This window comes from Otolemur garnettii, unplaced genomic scaffold, assembly GCF_000181295.1.
Source record: "Otolemur garnettii isolate 467f Iridium unplaced genomic scaffold, OtoGar3 scaffold00212, whole genome shotgun sequence".
Taxonomy (NCBI): Eukaryota; Metazoa; Chordata; class Mammalia; order Primates; family Galagidae; genus Otolemur; species Otolemur garnettii.
In genome coordinates this window covers 348,918-365,652 of record NW_003852607.1, presented here as the reverse complement: position 1 = coordinate 365,652, position 16,735 = coordinate 348,918, and the positions used below count along the sequence as shown (strand labels likewise).

Below are 16,735 nucleotides of genomic sequence, written 5' to 3'. Positions count from 1 at the left end.
CTTAGTTATTGTGTTAAGACATTTATATTCTACATTTAGAGAGATTCACATGTACCCTTATAGGATGAACCATAGGCGTGACCCCACCAATCACCCTCCCTCCCCCCACCCTCCCCTCACCCCTCCCCTTCCTCTCCCCTCTTCCCATATTCCTGGGCTAAGGGTTATAGCTTTCCTATGAAAGCTATAAATTAGTTTTATAGTAGGGGTGAGTACATTGGACACTTTTTCTTCCATTCTTGAAATACTTACACTAATGAATTTAAATTATACCACACTAAAACAATTAAGCTGGAGTGAGAACGACAAATAACTGAGGCAGGAAATTATCTGTGACTCCTACATCAGCTGTGATTATGTGCCCTTTAAGAATTGCACTCATTCATGGAAATATGACAACTTTTCTCTTTTCTTTTATCAGAGTTATTTTTTATGAAGACATAATTGACAACTGAGGCATATCCTACTTCAAAATCCCCACCCTACAGTTTTTAATAGTTGGGATCTCAGCAGTCAGAACAGATCAAGTTTTATTTCTTGGGGGCTCAGTATAGTGGTAGTTCTACAAAGCTTTAAGTCCTAGCGGATCTCGAGCAGGTGCAAAAGATTCAAACACTTCTGATACTTAACCTGATGTGAAAGTGTTTTAAATCCTTATGTATCAGAATTGCATTTATTCCTTAAGATATCTACAGTCCCTGATTATTCTTGCTCCCTAAGGCTTGAAAACTTAGTCACTTGTAAAAAGGAGATTTCTATTTGGGCGGCGCCTGTGGCTCATGGAGTAGGGTGCTGCCCCATGTACCAGGGGTGGTGGGTTTAAACCCAGCCCTGGCCAAAAACTGCAAAAAAAAAAAAAAAAAGGAGATTTCTATTTTTTCAGATGGGAGGGATATAACTTACCTTCTTTACACTGATCCCAGAAATTTTCTGTGGACATGAAATTAATTGTGTTATAAAGTGAATCTTGCTCCCCAGAACGCGTAAGAAAGGAGGAGATATACAAATTTGCACTCATTGCAGAGAGTTTTCAGAGACATACCGCCATCACTGACCACAGGACAGCATGCTGGCATCACGACTCTTCAACATCCTCCGTAGAAGTTGCTATTAGGCAGCCATTGTATAAGCAGGAGGCAAGACCCAAACACATTCCTAACCCCCTTACAAGCAGAAGACTTTGAGCAAAATTTTGAGCCCTGGCATACTCCCTCAGAAATGAAGTCAAAGGGGCTGGGACAGAGACGGTAGGCAAGAGGTGTCGGGAGACTCTAGGACAGGAAGACTGGGGTGAGTCTGTATTTCAGAAACCCTCAGAAAATATCACTGCCTAAAATTTGTTTCTTATGTTCAGTTTAGACCCTGGTGTGAGGGAGGGAGGAGAGAATTGTATAATCACACTGTATTTTTCATGAAAAATATTCCATTTCACTAAGAATATGTCTGTCTACCTAAAAAGAAGGTACACACTTACCAAGTGGCATTTTTTTTTTTGAAACAGAATCTCACTTTGTCACCCTTGGTAGAGTGCTGTGGTCTCATAGCTCACAGCAACCTCAAACTCTTGGACTAAAGCGATTCTTTTGCCTCAGCCACCTGACTATCTGGGACTATAGTTGCTGGCCACAATGCCTGGCTATTTTTAGAGTCAAGGTCTCACTCTGGCTCAGGCTGGTGTTGCACCTGTGAGCTCAGGCAATCTACCTGCCTCGCTTCCCAGAGTGCTAGGAATAGAGGCGTGAGCTGCTGCATCCAGCCACAAGTGGCATTTTTTGCTGGGCATTTTGGACACCATGACATCACCTCTCCACTAAAAAGTAATTATCATTTTATCTGTAAGTACAGTGGCAGCGTTTGCTTGGGGATTTAAGATGATCTCCGGAAAACACTTGGAAAATATCCTGTCAAATAAGGTCCTTTAGATCTGAGGTCTAAAGACAGAAGAGGAAGGTAAAAATAAGGGTGGCTGTGTCGCTTTACAACCTAAGATTTAGGATCTGAAATCTTTGTTCTGTTTCAATTCTGAGACCTTTGCACAAAAGGCAGCCTGGAGGGGAAAAGAAAATAATGAAGTAGGAACAAGCTGCCTTAGGGTAAGAAATGGACTTAGAGGAAGTTAAGAAAGTTTTATTTACAGTTTCCATGGGCGCATGTTTAGTGACTATTAGCTGTCAAACCTGATTCTTCGTGTATGAAATTTATCAGAACGTTAGACAGAAAGGCTTTGAAAATAATCTGCCTGTACTGAGTTGATATTACCATTGAGAAAGATGGACATTTAGATAATGCATCTTAGGATTTTAAAGAATTGACACTCACTCTGGATATAGAATTGCCTTTCCCATAAGAAATGCTTCTGGCAAAAAGCTACCGGCCATTACTTACAGTGTCCAAAGATGGAAGCAGCCGAAATGTCCATCAACAGATGAATGATTAAAGAAAATGCAGCATATACAAAATATACAGTGAAATATTGCACAGCTACCTCCCAGGACAGAATGGGATGCTTCAGCTTTTCCCTCCTGCAGCTGAGGGAAAGTGCCCAACGTGTCCAGTGAGCTACACGAGAGGGACACATTCCCTCCTGACATCAGCCTGGGGCTTGGAGGAGCTGCGAGGGAGAGTGGGCTGGACAGTCCTTGGGGGAGGAAGAGGGAGCTGTGCTCAAGTGTGCACTGTAGGGCGTGAGGTTGCCCTGAGACACACTTGGTTTCCAACTGCCCGAGGGGAGGATCCCACAGTGGGGAGGGGACCTGGCTCCTCTCTTTTCTGTGTCACCATCAGGGATGCGCTCATTCTGTGTGGACCAGCCATTACATGCACACAGGCACGACCCTGCACTGTGTGAGCTTGTGTATCCAATGATGAAAGTGGCCTTGTCCCTAGAGTCCTGTGGACTGGTATACTCAAGAGCTGAGAGACCTTCAGCTCGTATAGAAAGGAGACATCAGACATCAGCATGCAGAGACCTCAGACTCCAGGTGGTCACAGGGGTCCTTGTGGTGACACTGGAGCCTGGATGAGCCCAGATGGAGAATTCCAGGGTGGTGGTGGTGGGGGTTCTTGAAAAGAAATCCAAGACAGAGCTCCTGGTGGGGTAACCTGCCTCACTTTCCCCAGCTGTCACTCCAAGGCCCCTCCCGTTTTGATTATCATCACTCCAGACTGGCCTGGCTGTACTCCCAGGACCTGCCCCCCAAATCCACGTTTGATTTCACTGGGTTGAACCAGGAAGTCTTGTGGAAGGCACTGGCCTGTGCTGTTTCCATGACCCCAATACAGCCCCACAGGAGGGTTCCCTGTGAGTGCTTGTGCCCCTCTCACATGTAGAGGCTGCTCCAGGCCTAGTCTCGGCCCCTGAGAGCTGGTGTCCTGGAATGGGCTGAGCACATTCTCTCTGTTCTTGGGGGCTCTGCCTCCCCTGAGCTTCCTGGATCTCTGGGGTCCCCCAAGGGACCATAACCTGGGAGTGGGGAGGGGATTGAATCCCTCTGCTCTCACCAAAGCCACTGTGGTAGAGAAGGGCAGTGAGGGTCAGGATCATGGTGCCACGTCCCAGGGTCCCCAAAGATGCAGACAAATTATAAAGACAACAGAGCACAGAAGGACAGATGGACACATGGGACATTACAAGTCCTAGGCTCTGTGTCACAAGTCACATGGCTCCTTGTTCAGGGCCTCACAGGAAGGGACAGCCTGTCCCTGGGGCCTTGAGCAGCTCTCCCTGAAGGATGGGGCTGAGGACACAGCAGGTTCTGGGGACCTTTCAGACCAGATCTGAGTCTTCCCTGCCCAGCCTTCTCCACCTGAGGCCAAACCCAGGTCTAGGGAGTGACCATTGTCCCAGAAAGTGAGGCTGCAGGGGGAGGAGAGGAGCCAGCCCAACTTCAGTTGGCAGTTTGACTCTGCTTTGCACAGTCTATGTGACCAGGGCCAAGGAACTCCCTTTCCTGAGCTTCTGTGAATGCAAAATTTCTTCCTCCTTTTCATCAACCAGAAAGTTCAATGTATTGAGCAATTACCACATGGCAGAGATAACGAAAAGTTATGAAACTTCTTTGGGTGATAGTCAGTTTTTGTCAACTTGGCTAATTCATAGAGTGCCCAGACATTAGTCTGGTGTGTCTGTGGTGTGTTCTGGATGGGATGTGAGTCAGTGGACAGAGGGAAGCAGATTGCCCTTGTTACAGCAGGTGAATTGATAGAACTGGCAGAGGGAGGCTGGCTGAGCTTCGTCTCATGAGCTCCTCTCTAGCCTTCGGCCTCAGACTCACATTGGAACTCACATCAACAGCTTCTTGGTCTCCAGGAGGATTCTCAGCTTTCATAACCTTAGGAGCAATTTCTTATAAAATCTGTTTTTGTGTGTGGGGATATGTGTGTGTGAGTGTTTTGTATTTGTGTGTGTATGTATTTTTTTTTTTTTTCTGAGATGGAGTCTCAATGTGCTGACCAGGTTTGAATGGGCAGTGCATTGAGACTCCATGGCACCACCACAGGTCACTTCAGCCTCGAAGTGCTGGGCTCATGCTATCCTCCTGCCTCGGCCTCCCAATCAGGGGCATGACAGGTAGGTGCCACTATGTTTGGATATATTTTTTTTAACTTTTGTGGAGATGAGGGGTTGGGTCTATCTATGATGCCCATGCTGATTTCAAACTCGTGGCCTGAAGCAAAGCCCCTGTCCTTCCAAAATGCTGGGATTCCAGGCCTGCGTCATAAGATCTCTTTCTCCAAAGAACCTAGACTAATGAGACTCTCTCTTGGACTCATGGGGCACAGACCAATGAAGGAAGTCATTGTAATTATTCTGATCATTAATAACTTACCTAAAATTTTGCCTAATACCAGGTGAACAACAAGCATCCTGAATTCATCAGTGTGGGGACTTTCTGGAGAAGGGGGGACTGAGGCGTGTGTGCTGGGCACTATCAGAGTGAGGAGGGTGGGCACTACTGACCAGGACAGGCGTAGGCTGTTCCTAGAACTGAGAGTAATCCAGGGAGTTCAGGGACCCAGCCAAGGAGGGTGTTGAGTGCTCTGCAAGTATGCCTAGATGTTATCTTGAAAACAATGGGTTAGTTCTAAGGAAATGAGTGAGCAGATCACGCTGTTTTAATACGACCTCCACCATGTAGGGATCAGTTGGTAGGAGGACAGTATTGATAATGAATAGTGATGAACTCCAATAGTAATCTGACCACTAAACAATGACCCCATGGGTGTCCTAAGTATTTGTGTGGATTTCTTATATAGTCATTGCAAAAGGCCTTTGTCATAAAGAAAAAAAAGTGGACTCAAGAGTTAACGGTTGAGTCGGAGGAAGCAATTCAAGAGAAGATGTTTTTGCCTTATTATACTTTGGAGCTTGGAAAAGCCTTTTTAAAGTTCAAATTCTCCCCGGGAACCATTGGAGGCAAAACCATGTTAATGAATAAATCGTGATGTGGGTGCCTGAGGAGAGGCCGGTGGTGACTTTTGATGAGTTTGCTCTGTGGGGAGGAGCTGTACTTTCTAGAGATGGACAGTCCATTTCTCTTCTGATCTTCAATGACATGAACCTTAGGCAGAGATGTTTATTGGGAGGAAGATGGAGACCTGGGGAAGGATTTTGATCAAGAAAGAGTCAGTGCCAGGTTGACTGGGGGACCAGCATAAATCATGAGCTTTAGCAGGGAGTGAGGGCTTGGATTAGGGACCAGGGGGGAGGCTGATGTGCAGGCTCCAGCTGATCTTGAATGGTGGAGATGGACCCGGGGACCTGGGTGAGAAGGGCACCGGGGCAGAGCTGTTTGGATTTGTTCATGTGTGTGAAGCAGAAGACAGTGAGGACTTGAGGTCTCTGCCCTCTGGGTCTTGGTTCACTGGAGGAGTCAATGGGGCCCTCACAGGACAGCGACCCCAGGAAGAGAAGGAGGCTGGGGACATGTTTGTAAGATGGTTAACTGACAGGCAGAGGAAGCGCAACCTCCCTTCTGGCCTGGGTGTGTGGAAACAACAACACATTTCCTTGTTTCTATAAGTAGTGGCACCTTCTCTTTGTCTTCCGTCAAATATCTGAGTGAGTTCTGTTTCCAACATGCATTTGCCCACCAAGAAATATTTAAACTACGGAAACTAGCAGATGCCACAAATTAAAGCATGTTAAAGTATCGCTGTTTTGGAATCAGCCTATCACTGGTGTATCAAACACCACTGTGATGATTCTAAGTAATGGTAATTCAGGAGAGACCACTAATCCATACACAGCATCTGATAAAGGATGAAGGGCTTATAGGATGCGGTCAGGATGTCAGTGCGTCCTTTTGGATTTACTGTTCTTGGTTGGAATCTGATCGTCTCTCATTTATTTAGTTATTGAACCAGGGTTGGAACTTGGAACTGAAGAGATGGAGGCTCAAAGCACATCAGGAAAAGTGGTGATCAGAAATAAAGGAGACTGTGCTGTGTGTCAGCGGACTAGAGCGTGAAGGTGTGCAGAGGTGTGTTCTGGAAGACCTGTGGGGACTAATGTCACATCTAGAGGTGAGAAAATAAGGGGATCCAGTCAAGGAAAGTCAACAGTGGTGGAGAGAAAAAGTGTCACGGTTTAATGGTCTTATTCCAAAATACCACAGAGAGTGTCCCTCCTCTCAAATGTTGATTCTTTCTTCTCCAGAAATGACCAGCAGTCAATCTAGATAGCTTATGTCCCAGGCTTTCCTCCAGAGCCTCCTGGGATGCTCACATTTGTTTCCAAGGCTCTCCCACTCTGGATGGTGCTTTGCTTTCTCTGGAGTTACCTTCTGGTGGCATCTATGGGGCTTCTCTGGCTGTGCCACTCCTGAAACAGCAAAATCCCAAGGGCCACCAAGATCAAGCCAGCCACGCCCATGCGGATGAGATTCTCCACGGTGTGATCCTGGGGGTGTGGGGCTGCGGATTGTGAACAAGAGGTCAGAGAGGTTAGGGCAGACCAAAGCCACCAGAACCCTGGGATGTTCCCCCGGGGCACCATCCCGCCCTAGACAGGGCCTGATCCTCTGTGCCCACCTGTGACCAAGAGCATCTCCTCACTCACCAGCCTCAGGTGCTATCTTGCTGTGTGAGAGGCTGGTGGTCTCAGCTGCTCCCAACAACCCAAAAATCTGGTGAGGAATTGAGGAGACCTGGACTTTTCCCCTAGTCTCACTTGTCATGATAGAGCTTATATGTCTTTCTTAATTAATCTGCTCTCTGCAGAGCTCCCTGTGGTTTCCTCATGGCATTAGTCAGCATTTTTCTTTTCCATGTATTCAGATCTTGTTTAGCTGAGCCTCAAGAGCTCTGGATTTAGTGAGAAACATGTTCTCCCAACTAGACATAATTGAATCCTTATTTTCATCTCTTTAATTGGGGAAATGAAACCATGTAAGATAATTCCCTGGATGTGATAGTTTCTACTGTTTCAATAGCTGAGGACACCAGATCTGTGTGTAAAAGGTTGGCCCTCAGGGCTCCCGAATGCCAGGAGCGCAAAGGGGTGACAGTCTGGGGCTGCCTCCCCTTCTCTCCATCTCAGCCAGGCCAACCACTGTTTCATTATTTATTTAATGTCTGATAATCTAACTCTTCATATACTCAGCAACATCTGCATTAGGATGCACACACACAAATGCATGTTTTCTAAATGGTGGTGCTGCACTGATTTGTAAAAACAGTACTTCTGTGGGTTTTTTAAAAATATGCATCTTAGTGGCAAGACCAGTAAGAAGCATCTAAAAACATACTTAGGTGGAAAATATTAAGCATATGGAAGAACATTTATAAACATAGATATGTGTAGATAGATGAACATCCATTTACTTATATGCAATTATATAATCATAGATAAAAATCAGTATGTATATAACTAAAGCTAATTACTTAATGGACGTAATGTCACTACATAGTCATTCATATTTGAAGCAAGAAAGTTTTGCATCCATACCACTGTGGACATAAAGATGTCAAATTTGCATTTTCTTGTGGTTGATAGAAATTTCATCAGTGGTTCAGGTCATTTGAAAGGGAATTGTAAGAGAGAGAAACCACAGAAAGTTAATGCAAAATAAAATCAATAAACCTAAAGTGGTAGCTTAGTTATGTATACTTAACTACTATTTAGAAAATCTAAAGGAATCAAGAGCTTATTTAAAAATTGTTAAAGTAGTTGAACAATTCTTAACATTATCTACAAATGTACACAATTTTCATGAGGAAGCTTCAAAGATGGCTACTGGAGGCACGTGACACTGACCTCCTCCAGAAAGAAGTACCAAAATAGCAATTAGGCAATTGTACGCTGGAGGGAATGCTGGGATTCAACAGGGAAGTGACAGGGAACTTTTGAGGCACAGGAGAGGAGCATGAAGGTGCCATGATGGCCACTCTCTGCTCAGAGTCAGGAGACACTTTCCAATGCAGGGAAAGGGAGGAGAGAAATCTCATCTGGTTCACACGCCTACCACAGCCTCCTGCAATCCCAGTTCCAAGAGAGCCCCTCAGCCCTCTGGGCCCTGAGACTAGTGTAGGGAGCTGCCTGGACTCCCCAGGGCAGCTTGGTTTCAGAAGGGGAGTTCATGCTCCCCTCAGGTCCCCCTCAGCCCCTGAGACCAGGAAGCTGCAGGACAGCACTATTTCTTTCTTTCTAATTGTCTTTAACTTTATTTTATTTATGTATTTTTTAAAATTTCAGATTAATAAATGGGTACAAATGATTAGGTTACATTGTTTTCATTGGTTAGGTAAAGTCCAAGTTGTAGTGGAACTCTTTACTCATGAATGAATTAACAAACTATTGTATATGTAGACCATGGAATACTGTTCAGCCATAAAGAAAAATGGACACTTTACATCTTCTATATTTATCTAGATGGATTTAGGGAACATTCTTCTTCTTTTTTTTTTTCCACAGCAACCTCCAACTCCTGGGCTTAGGCGATTCTCTTGCCTCAGCCTCCCAAGTAGCTGGGACTACAGGTGCCGCCACAACGCCTGCTGTTTTTTTGTTGCAATTTGGCTGGAGCCGGGTTTGAACCCACCACCCTCGGTATATGGGGCCAGCACCCTACCCACTGAGCCACAGGTGCCGCCCAGGAACATTCTTCTTAGTAAAGTATCACAAGAATAGAAAAGCAAGCATCTTATGTACTCAATATTAATATGAAGAAGCTAGTAGATGAGCTGCTACACACCCCCATGAGAGAGAAACACAATTAAATTCAAGTAGCAGGGGAGGGGGCTTGGTAAGCTCTCACCTACTGGGTATAACATAGGAGTATAGGACAGCACTATTTTGAGAGCACAGCACCTACCAGACTAACTTCTGCCCTGGGGCCCATCAGCTTCTGCATTTCTGCATACCTGGAGCACCGCGGACAACCTCCTATGTCCACACTGAGGGTCACAGTGTGAGATACTGGTTGGACCCCTTAGTGCAGACAGGTCTGAGAACTCTGGGCCATAGCATATCTCACACCCTGGGGAATGAGCAGTTTAGTACACCAGAGCTTCCTCTCCCAGGAGGTCACAGAAGGAGCCTGACGTGGAGGGAGCTTTGCCCTTTAGGCCAAACCTCTTCCCTGCATACCTCGAGAAACTGAGGCCCAGCTGTGAAGAGCTTGTCCCCAGAGGAGCCTGAATTTAACACATAACTCAGTTCTACCTTCCGTGGGCCCTCCATCTCCCAGCTCAGAGCCCCTCACTTGCCACTTTGGGGCCTGACCCTGTGAGATGAGGGGTGATCCTCAGGCCACCTTGGTAGGGATGGGGAGCTGAGGGGGCTGAGGCTGTCTGCTCCTTAGCTCACTGCAATTGGCCCCTCCCTTAGGCTAGACCTCACATCTCCCCTCCCTGGACCCCTACCCCTCACCAGACAGCCTGGAAGCCTGGGGTTCCCCCCTGTACTTCTGACTGACTCCCAGGCCCCTGGACATAGCCTACCCTTGAGCATTTGAGGGGAGGGAGATCCAGAGAGACTCAGAACCGCCCTGGGGGAGGCCTTGTTCCCTCTGAGATAAGATACTGCAATGACCTACCAGGTACTGAGGTGGGTCCCCTGGGTGGGGGGCTGGGGTACACAGAGGGTCCTGTGATAAGGGTAAGAGGAGGGTGGGGGAGCTAGTGTTTCCCCTGGAGTACCCTTTTCTACCCAAACTTTACTCCTACATCTGCTCTGTGGCCTCTATAAGACCCCCCTATACCTGGCACCCACCCCAGATGATATTGGAGGGAGTAGGCACCCTTTAGGCCCCTGCTGGCCTCCTCCCCTCTGAGAGTGAGACCCTCTGCTGACCCTCCCCCAGATCCCCTCACCCCATCACAGCCAAGATGCATAAGATATGCATCTTAGTGGCAAGACCAGTGGCAAGACCTCTCCTGGAGCAGGGCTCTGAGCTGACCATTTGAGCTCACAGAGGGCAGGGTCAAGGTCCTCACCTGAGACCAAGAGCTCCAGGGGGTCACTGGGCAGTGGCAAAAGTTAGGGGAGGGGCTGAGTGAGCCATAGCACCTGTAGGTTCCCCTGTGGAATAAGGTCACGGGACTCATGGAGAAACTGGTCAGGTGCTGTCCAGCTATGTCCTTTGATCCAAGACGCAGAGGGGGATTGGCTGTCCCCTGCTTGGCCAGAATAAAAGTGTCCATCTCACTCCATGACTGACACAGCAAGGTCACATCCTCTCCTGAGGCCACCCTGGGGCCCGGCTGCACTGAGAGGGAGGGCCTATGAGAGAGCTGTCCTAGAGAGAGGAAGGAGGGGTGGGCGTAGCCCCCACCTTGTTCTGAGCTGACACCTTCTTGGGCCTCTTTCTGAGGAGCATCAGTGTCCCTGTCTCCATGTCTGTGAGTTTCCCCCTCCCCACTCCCCCCATGTCCCTCTGTCCCACTCAATCCCTGAGGCCTCCCCCCTCCTCCAGTGCATTACTCCCTGAAGCCTCCATGGCAGGGCCTGTGCAAAATCTGGGTCCCTGACTGAACCCGCTGGGCTCTTCACCTGAGATCAGGATGTCCAGGGGGTCACTGGGGGCTGACCACTCTGAGGAGAGGTTGTATCCACCGTAGCATCTGTACTGACCTCCATGGGAGCCATTCACAGGGCCCAGGGGGAAGTCAGCCTGAGAGAGCCCAGCCTGGGGCTGCCAGCCAGGGCGCTGGGTGAGGATATATCCCCCATCCTGGGACAGAATGAATCTATTGTAGCCGACATCAGAGAGACACTGGAGGGTCAGGTTCTGTCCAGGGGTCAGGACAGGGCCCTGCAGGGTCAGGAGGGAGGGCTTCCTAGACACACCTGGGGGGAAGGACAGGCCATGAGCTGCAGGGGCCGGTTCCTGTCAACTCCTCAGTGTCCTGCCCTGGCCTTGCAGGTGTCACTGTTTCTCACTCTTGGGGTCTCTTGGCCCAGGAGCTCTTTCTTCACACCTGGGGCTGTTTGAGACATTTCAGACACCTGGGTCCCCCTGCCACGTGGCTACTGCTCTCTTCCTGTTCTGCTCTCATCTGACTTAAGTTCAAGAGGTGACAGCAAACAGCCTTCCTGATTCCCTTTCTCAGGTGAGTGTGACTGAGGATCTGTCCTCCCTCTCAGAGATTCCCGTGGGGTCCTTTCATTTCTCAGCCCATCCCTCATCACCTTGCACTGGGTCCCTACCATGGCCAGTTATCAACAAAACTCCTAACAACTTGTGTGCTGTCCCTAAATGTGTAAGAGAAGGCTGTGGCTTTCTCACCTGACACCAGGAGCTCCACAGGGTCACTGGGGCCCACCCACACCTGGGAGACATTTCTTTGATAGCCATAGCATCTGAAGGTCAATCTGTGGCTGGGGGTCACCGGGCCCACAGGGAACAGGGCCTGGAACTGCCCATAGGGGGTTTGCTGTGAGTCCAGTGTCCAGAAGAGCTTTTGATCTCCTTCCTTAGTCAAAATGAACTTGTCAAATTTCCGCTGTGAGCCACACTGGAGGGTCACATTCCCCCCTGAGATCACCACAGGGCTCGGCAGGGCTGAGAGGGTGGGTTTAGCGTAGACTCCTAGGAGAGAAGGAGGCAGCTGTGTTAGATGGGGCTCACACTTCCCACACCACCTCAGGGCTGGGCTGTGAGAGGGAGATGCTCCTGAGAGCAGACCCCCTTCCTGAGGGCAGAGCTTGAGGCTGGGACCCACAAGTATCCTCTCACCTCTCAATATGAGCACTAGAGGGTCACTCGGGTCTGACCATCCGGACGGGCTGTGATAGTAACAGTGATATTGCCCTGCATGTTGCACTGTCATGAATTGGATGTTGAACTTGGCCTTGTTCCCCGGCTCCAGTGGTTTCTGTGTGACCCAGGGTGCTGAGGTTCCCTTTCTATCCAGTCGATACTCCTGGGCATCCAGGGTCCCCTGACACCATATAGTCACAGGGCTACCCCAGTCGATCACAGTGCTTGGCTCAGCCCAGAGGGTGGGTTTTGGGGGGGTCCCTAGAAGGAAATCAGAGGCTGATCCCAAGACATCCCAACCCTCAGATACCAGGTCCTAGCCTGGAAACCTCCAGATGTCCCTCTTAGTCAGCCCAGGGCTGCTGTTCCCCATCCCCTGCTGCCCAGGGGTGTCCCTTTGTCCCCAGTGAGGAGCAGGGACCTGGGACAGCTAGGGACAGACTCACCTGCCTGCATGCAAGTCCTGGGGCCCAGGCTCAGCCCTGGAAGAGAGTTCCCTATGAGACATATGTCCCCTGAAGGCGGAGCATGTCCCCTCCTCCCTGGGAGCCTCCTGAGCCCCTGAGCCTGGCTGTGAGGTGGGTCCCACCCAGGGGTGGTTCATGCCACGCTAGTCTCCCCCTCACATCTCACCAAGACAGAGCAGGGCTGTGAGGGTGGGGGTCATGGTGTCTCCTCCCAGTGGCCCTGGCCGTGCAGATGGAGAGCACCACGGTGCCCTCAGGACAGAAACTCAGGGTGTGTTCACTGGGAGACTGGGTTCTTTCCGTCATGGGGTTGTCCCATCAGCTGCCCCACAGGAAAAGGAACTGTCCCCCCGCCCTCAGGAGCGTAGTTCTCATTTCCTCAGGGGTTTGGTCAGGGTGAGCACCAGGATCTCTACTGACCATTCAGGTGGAAGTGGGCTTTCCCTGACCCCCAGATACTACCTGGCTTATCTGTCTTCATCTCACTGAAGGTCAGGACCCAGCAGCAAATGGACCTGGTGCCTCCTGTGTCGGCCTCTCCCAGGTGAGGGTGAGGAGTGCCCCCCTCCTCCCTCAGAGTCTCAATGGGGCCCTCTCCTCCTTTAGCCTATCCTTCAGCACAGCAGGGTGGGGTCCTCACCAAGGCCTGTCATCCCACCGGTCCTGGGGATGCTTCAGGGAAGGGGAAAGTCTGTGCCCTTGGCTGACTCAGACCGCCAGAGACCATGATGAATATTTATCATCCACTGCCTGTGTGACCTGGGCAGTGAGTTCCCTCTTTGAGCCTCAGTTTCCTCATTTGGAGCTTGCTGCCAGCAACCCCCCTCCTCAAAGTGAATGAGGGGCTGGGGGGCCAGGGGATAGGAGGGGCTTGATCCTGGGCAGTTTTTGGACCAGGTTAAGACCTGTGGGGTTTTGAAGCTTCTCCATGTAGAGAAGGATCTGCATCAGAAAACAGAGGCCAAAGCTGAGTGGCCACAGATACCTGGGGCCATAGAGGGGTCATTAGGGTGTAGGGTCCCACTGCTGTGTGGAAGCAGTGACAGAAAACTCAGGGTCTGCACAGATGGGACTGTCCTAGTGTCAGGATTCCAGACTCAGGTGGGAGGCTGTTTCATGCAGACACACACATGCAGGCTGGAGTGGACCCAAAGGATGCAGGGCAGTTCCCGCATGGGACTGCTCCCAGCCTCCTAAAGTTGGGCTGAGGGGATTCCAAAGAAGGTGAGAGTAGATGCTGGAGTGTTTGCTCCAAAGTAGGTATTAGGAGGACATCCAGACAGAGGGCCTTGTGGGGTGTCCTCCAGATTGACAGTCAGCAGATATGAGCTGTCCTGTCCAGTGTATCCATCTAAGAAAAACTCAAAACACCACTATCAACAACAACAAAAAAACTACATGACGTTATCTCTAAACACAGTTATCCCCTGATGTACTCAGGGCTGGGAGTCATTTCCATGTTCCCCACACAGTCAGGTGGAGGGAGGTGCCGCCACACTGGAGTCTTGGAGCAAGAACACACAGGAACCAGCAAGTGCCACAAACAAGGCTTTGAGAAAATTTTGTATCCCCAAGGAACCAGGTCATCCGCACAGCAGCCAACTTTCCCACCCAGCGCATGTGTGATCCCTAGTGATGATATTTGTGGAGAAATAATACAGGCAGCTTCTGATGGAGAGCTGGGCATTAGAGTCCATTTTCCACTGATCTTCTCCCAGCAGGATCAGAGTTTTGCCCATTTATCTGGTTATTAAACTCAGTTCTGTGTTGAGGTGGGGAGATAAAAAGTTGATCACACATATCAGGACATGTGCAAGTTGAAAATCAAAAGAAGTTTGCTACATGACAATGGAGCTGAGTATGAGGTCCCAGAGGTGAGGACATAAACCTGCCCTGGGGTATGTGCCCTCATGTCACAGGGGAGAGGACAGGAGGAGGCACAATCAAAGAAAGTCGGCAAAGGGTGGGAGGGGAGCACCATGGTCTAGTGGGGGCAGAGTCCTCTGCAGACAGTGGACCTTCCCCTGTACCTGATCCTGTCCTCTGCTCATATTCTCAGAGGCCTTTCCCCACTTTCTGCCCCAGACTTCGTTGCAGAATCTCCTGGGGGCTTCACATTTGTTGTTGCAACTATGATAAGAGCAAAGGTTCATCTTTGAGCAGAGTGTGGTTGGGTAACATTTGTTGCAACAGATCAAACATCCTATGGCAGTAGGGAGTGACCCAGGCAGGGTTCTCAAATGTTTTGCTAACATTTTTAAAATCTGCTAGATTTTTGGGCCATGTGGGTGATGGGCCCCAGAAGTGCTGGCATCCCCATTGAATCATTTGATCAGGACCTCAGTGAGTGAGGTCATGAATGTGGCACAATTTGAGCCAGTAGCAAGTTTAGGGTAGGACAGGCCATAGGTTTGGGTGTCAACCATAGCTGTGTGTAATGTGTCCTGGTCAAACATGCAGCCTTATTTAATCCATGTTCCCTCTATGCTCCTGGTGACAGAGTCTGGTGTTCAGACAGGGGAAGATAACCTGAGATGAGGGTGTGGGTCAGGGTCTGGAGGAGCAACAAGCAGCAGGAGACAGTCTGAGGCAGTGGACCTGGCTGGGGAGGAGCAGCTTCAGCATCTTGGTCCTCCTATGACTGCCCAGAGCCCAAGACATAGCCCTTGTTTTCACTTGTGTGTCCAGCAGGAGTCAGACATCCTCACTGTTTCCAGAGCACACCAGCATCATGAGGCACTGTGAAGGCAGAGTGACTGTCCTGTCTATGTTTTTGCCAGACACAAAGGGTGTCTTGCCTTTGGCCAGAAGGAGGCAGCCCTGGTTAGGGCATGTAGTTTAGCCTGTGGGGTGAACTTAGCCCCAAGACCAGACTGTGTCACATCATGAAGGGAACTGACAGTGTGAACTGTCTTTCGGGACCTGTCATGAACCTGTCATAGTCTGGACAAGATGGTGAGTCTCGTGGAGTCCATTCAAGGCATCAGGAGTGGGACTGTGAGACCCCCACAGTCATGGTCATCACTGGGGACAGAAAGTGAGGTTGTAGGGCTGAGGATACTGCAGGAAGTTGGGGCTGGGGGGGAGGGAAAAGAGAAAGGAGCTCACAGTGGGCAAGGTGGCTGTCAGAGAGTCCTGAGTAAGGGGGGCTGAGAAGGGCTCCAGCAGATGAGGGACACGCCCCGTGAGTGAGAGCCCACAGCTGGGTTTTTACCATCTCTCCTGGAGTGTAGATGGCTTATCTGCACATGGGCAGGGGAAGCCTTGGGCTGCTGGATGGTGCTGTTGACTCCAGTAGCCAGGGGGAGTGGTGTCCACCAGGGCCCTGAATGAGTGCACTAAAGCCAGTGCCTTCCCTGTTATGAGTAAGAAAAGGGGCAAGTTATAGTTGGGGTGACCCAGAATAGGGGCCAGGGCAGGCTGGTGTTTGATTTTTTTGAAAGAAATGTTGAGCTTCAGAGGCTATAGAATGGGATCGGGGTTAGATTCTTTAAGGAAGTCATGAAATGGTTAACAGAAAAATTAGGGATCCAGGAACAGCAGTAACTGGCAAGCCCCTAGAACTCAGGGTTTTTTGTGTTGGTACCCCAACCTGGTTTGAATGCTGGCTGGGAAAACTATGCTGAAGATCTGCTAGTTTAAAACAAAGTCTGAAAATGCCTGGAGAAGGAGTACACTAACTCAGGTTGAGTAAATGGAGAAATGCAGCCCCTCTCTGGCCTCTTTAGAAGACTTTTAAAAATTTCTAACAAAGGTGCATAAGCCAAAGATAGGGTTGAGAGAATCCCAAGTTCCCAGGAAAACTGGATAGAGAGAGAGGCTGGGTAAGCAGCTGGGGGTTGGTAAACAGCCTACGGTTTACCAAAGGGAAATGGAGAAGGTTATTCTATTCATGCAGGGGAAGTAAACCAGGTTTCCTAATCTAACTTCATATTTAAAGACTTTAATCCCTCCCATCTGTTGACTCCGGAACACATAGGCCTAGTCTCGCCTGTCTAGGTGCCTCCTGGTTCTTTTCATCTTCTGTGGATTTGAAAGAACTTCCAGGGATTGTTCTTCTGAAAA

General features: G+C 49.4%; 1 protein-coding gene across 1 annotated transcript; it reads right to left on the bottom strand.

The window, feature by feature from the left end:
• Positions 1-6,756: 6,756 nt before the first annotated feature.
• LOC100963690 (leukocyte immunoglobulin-like receptor subfamily A member 6) lies at positions 6,757-12,870 on the bottom strand. The gene is given in 9 exon segments (XM_012812623.2): positions 6,757-6,915; positions 10,038-10,088; positions 10,438-10,482; positions 10,485-10,739; positions 10,994-11,290; positions 11,730-12,032; positions 12,180-12,464; positions 12,650-12,685; positions 12,837-12,870. Coding segments are annotated over 9 exon segments (1,443 nt in total). The 3' UTR covers positions 6,757-6,778.
• Between the last annotated feature and the right edge of the window lie 3,865 nt (positions 12,871-16,735).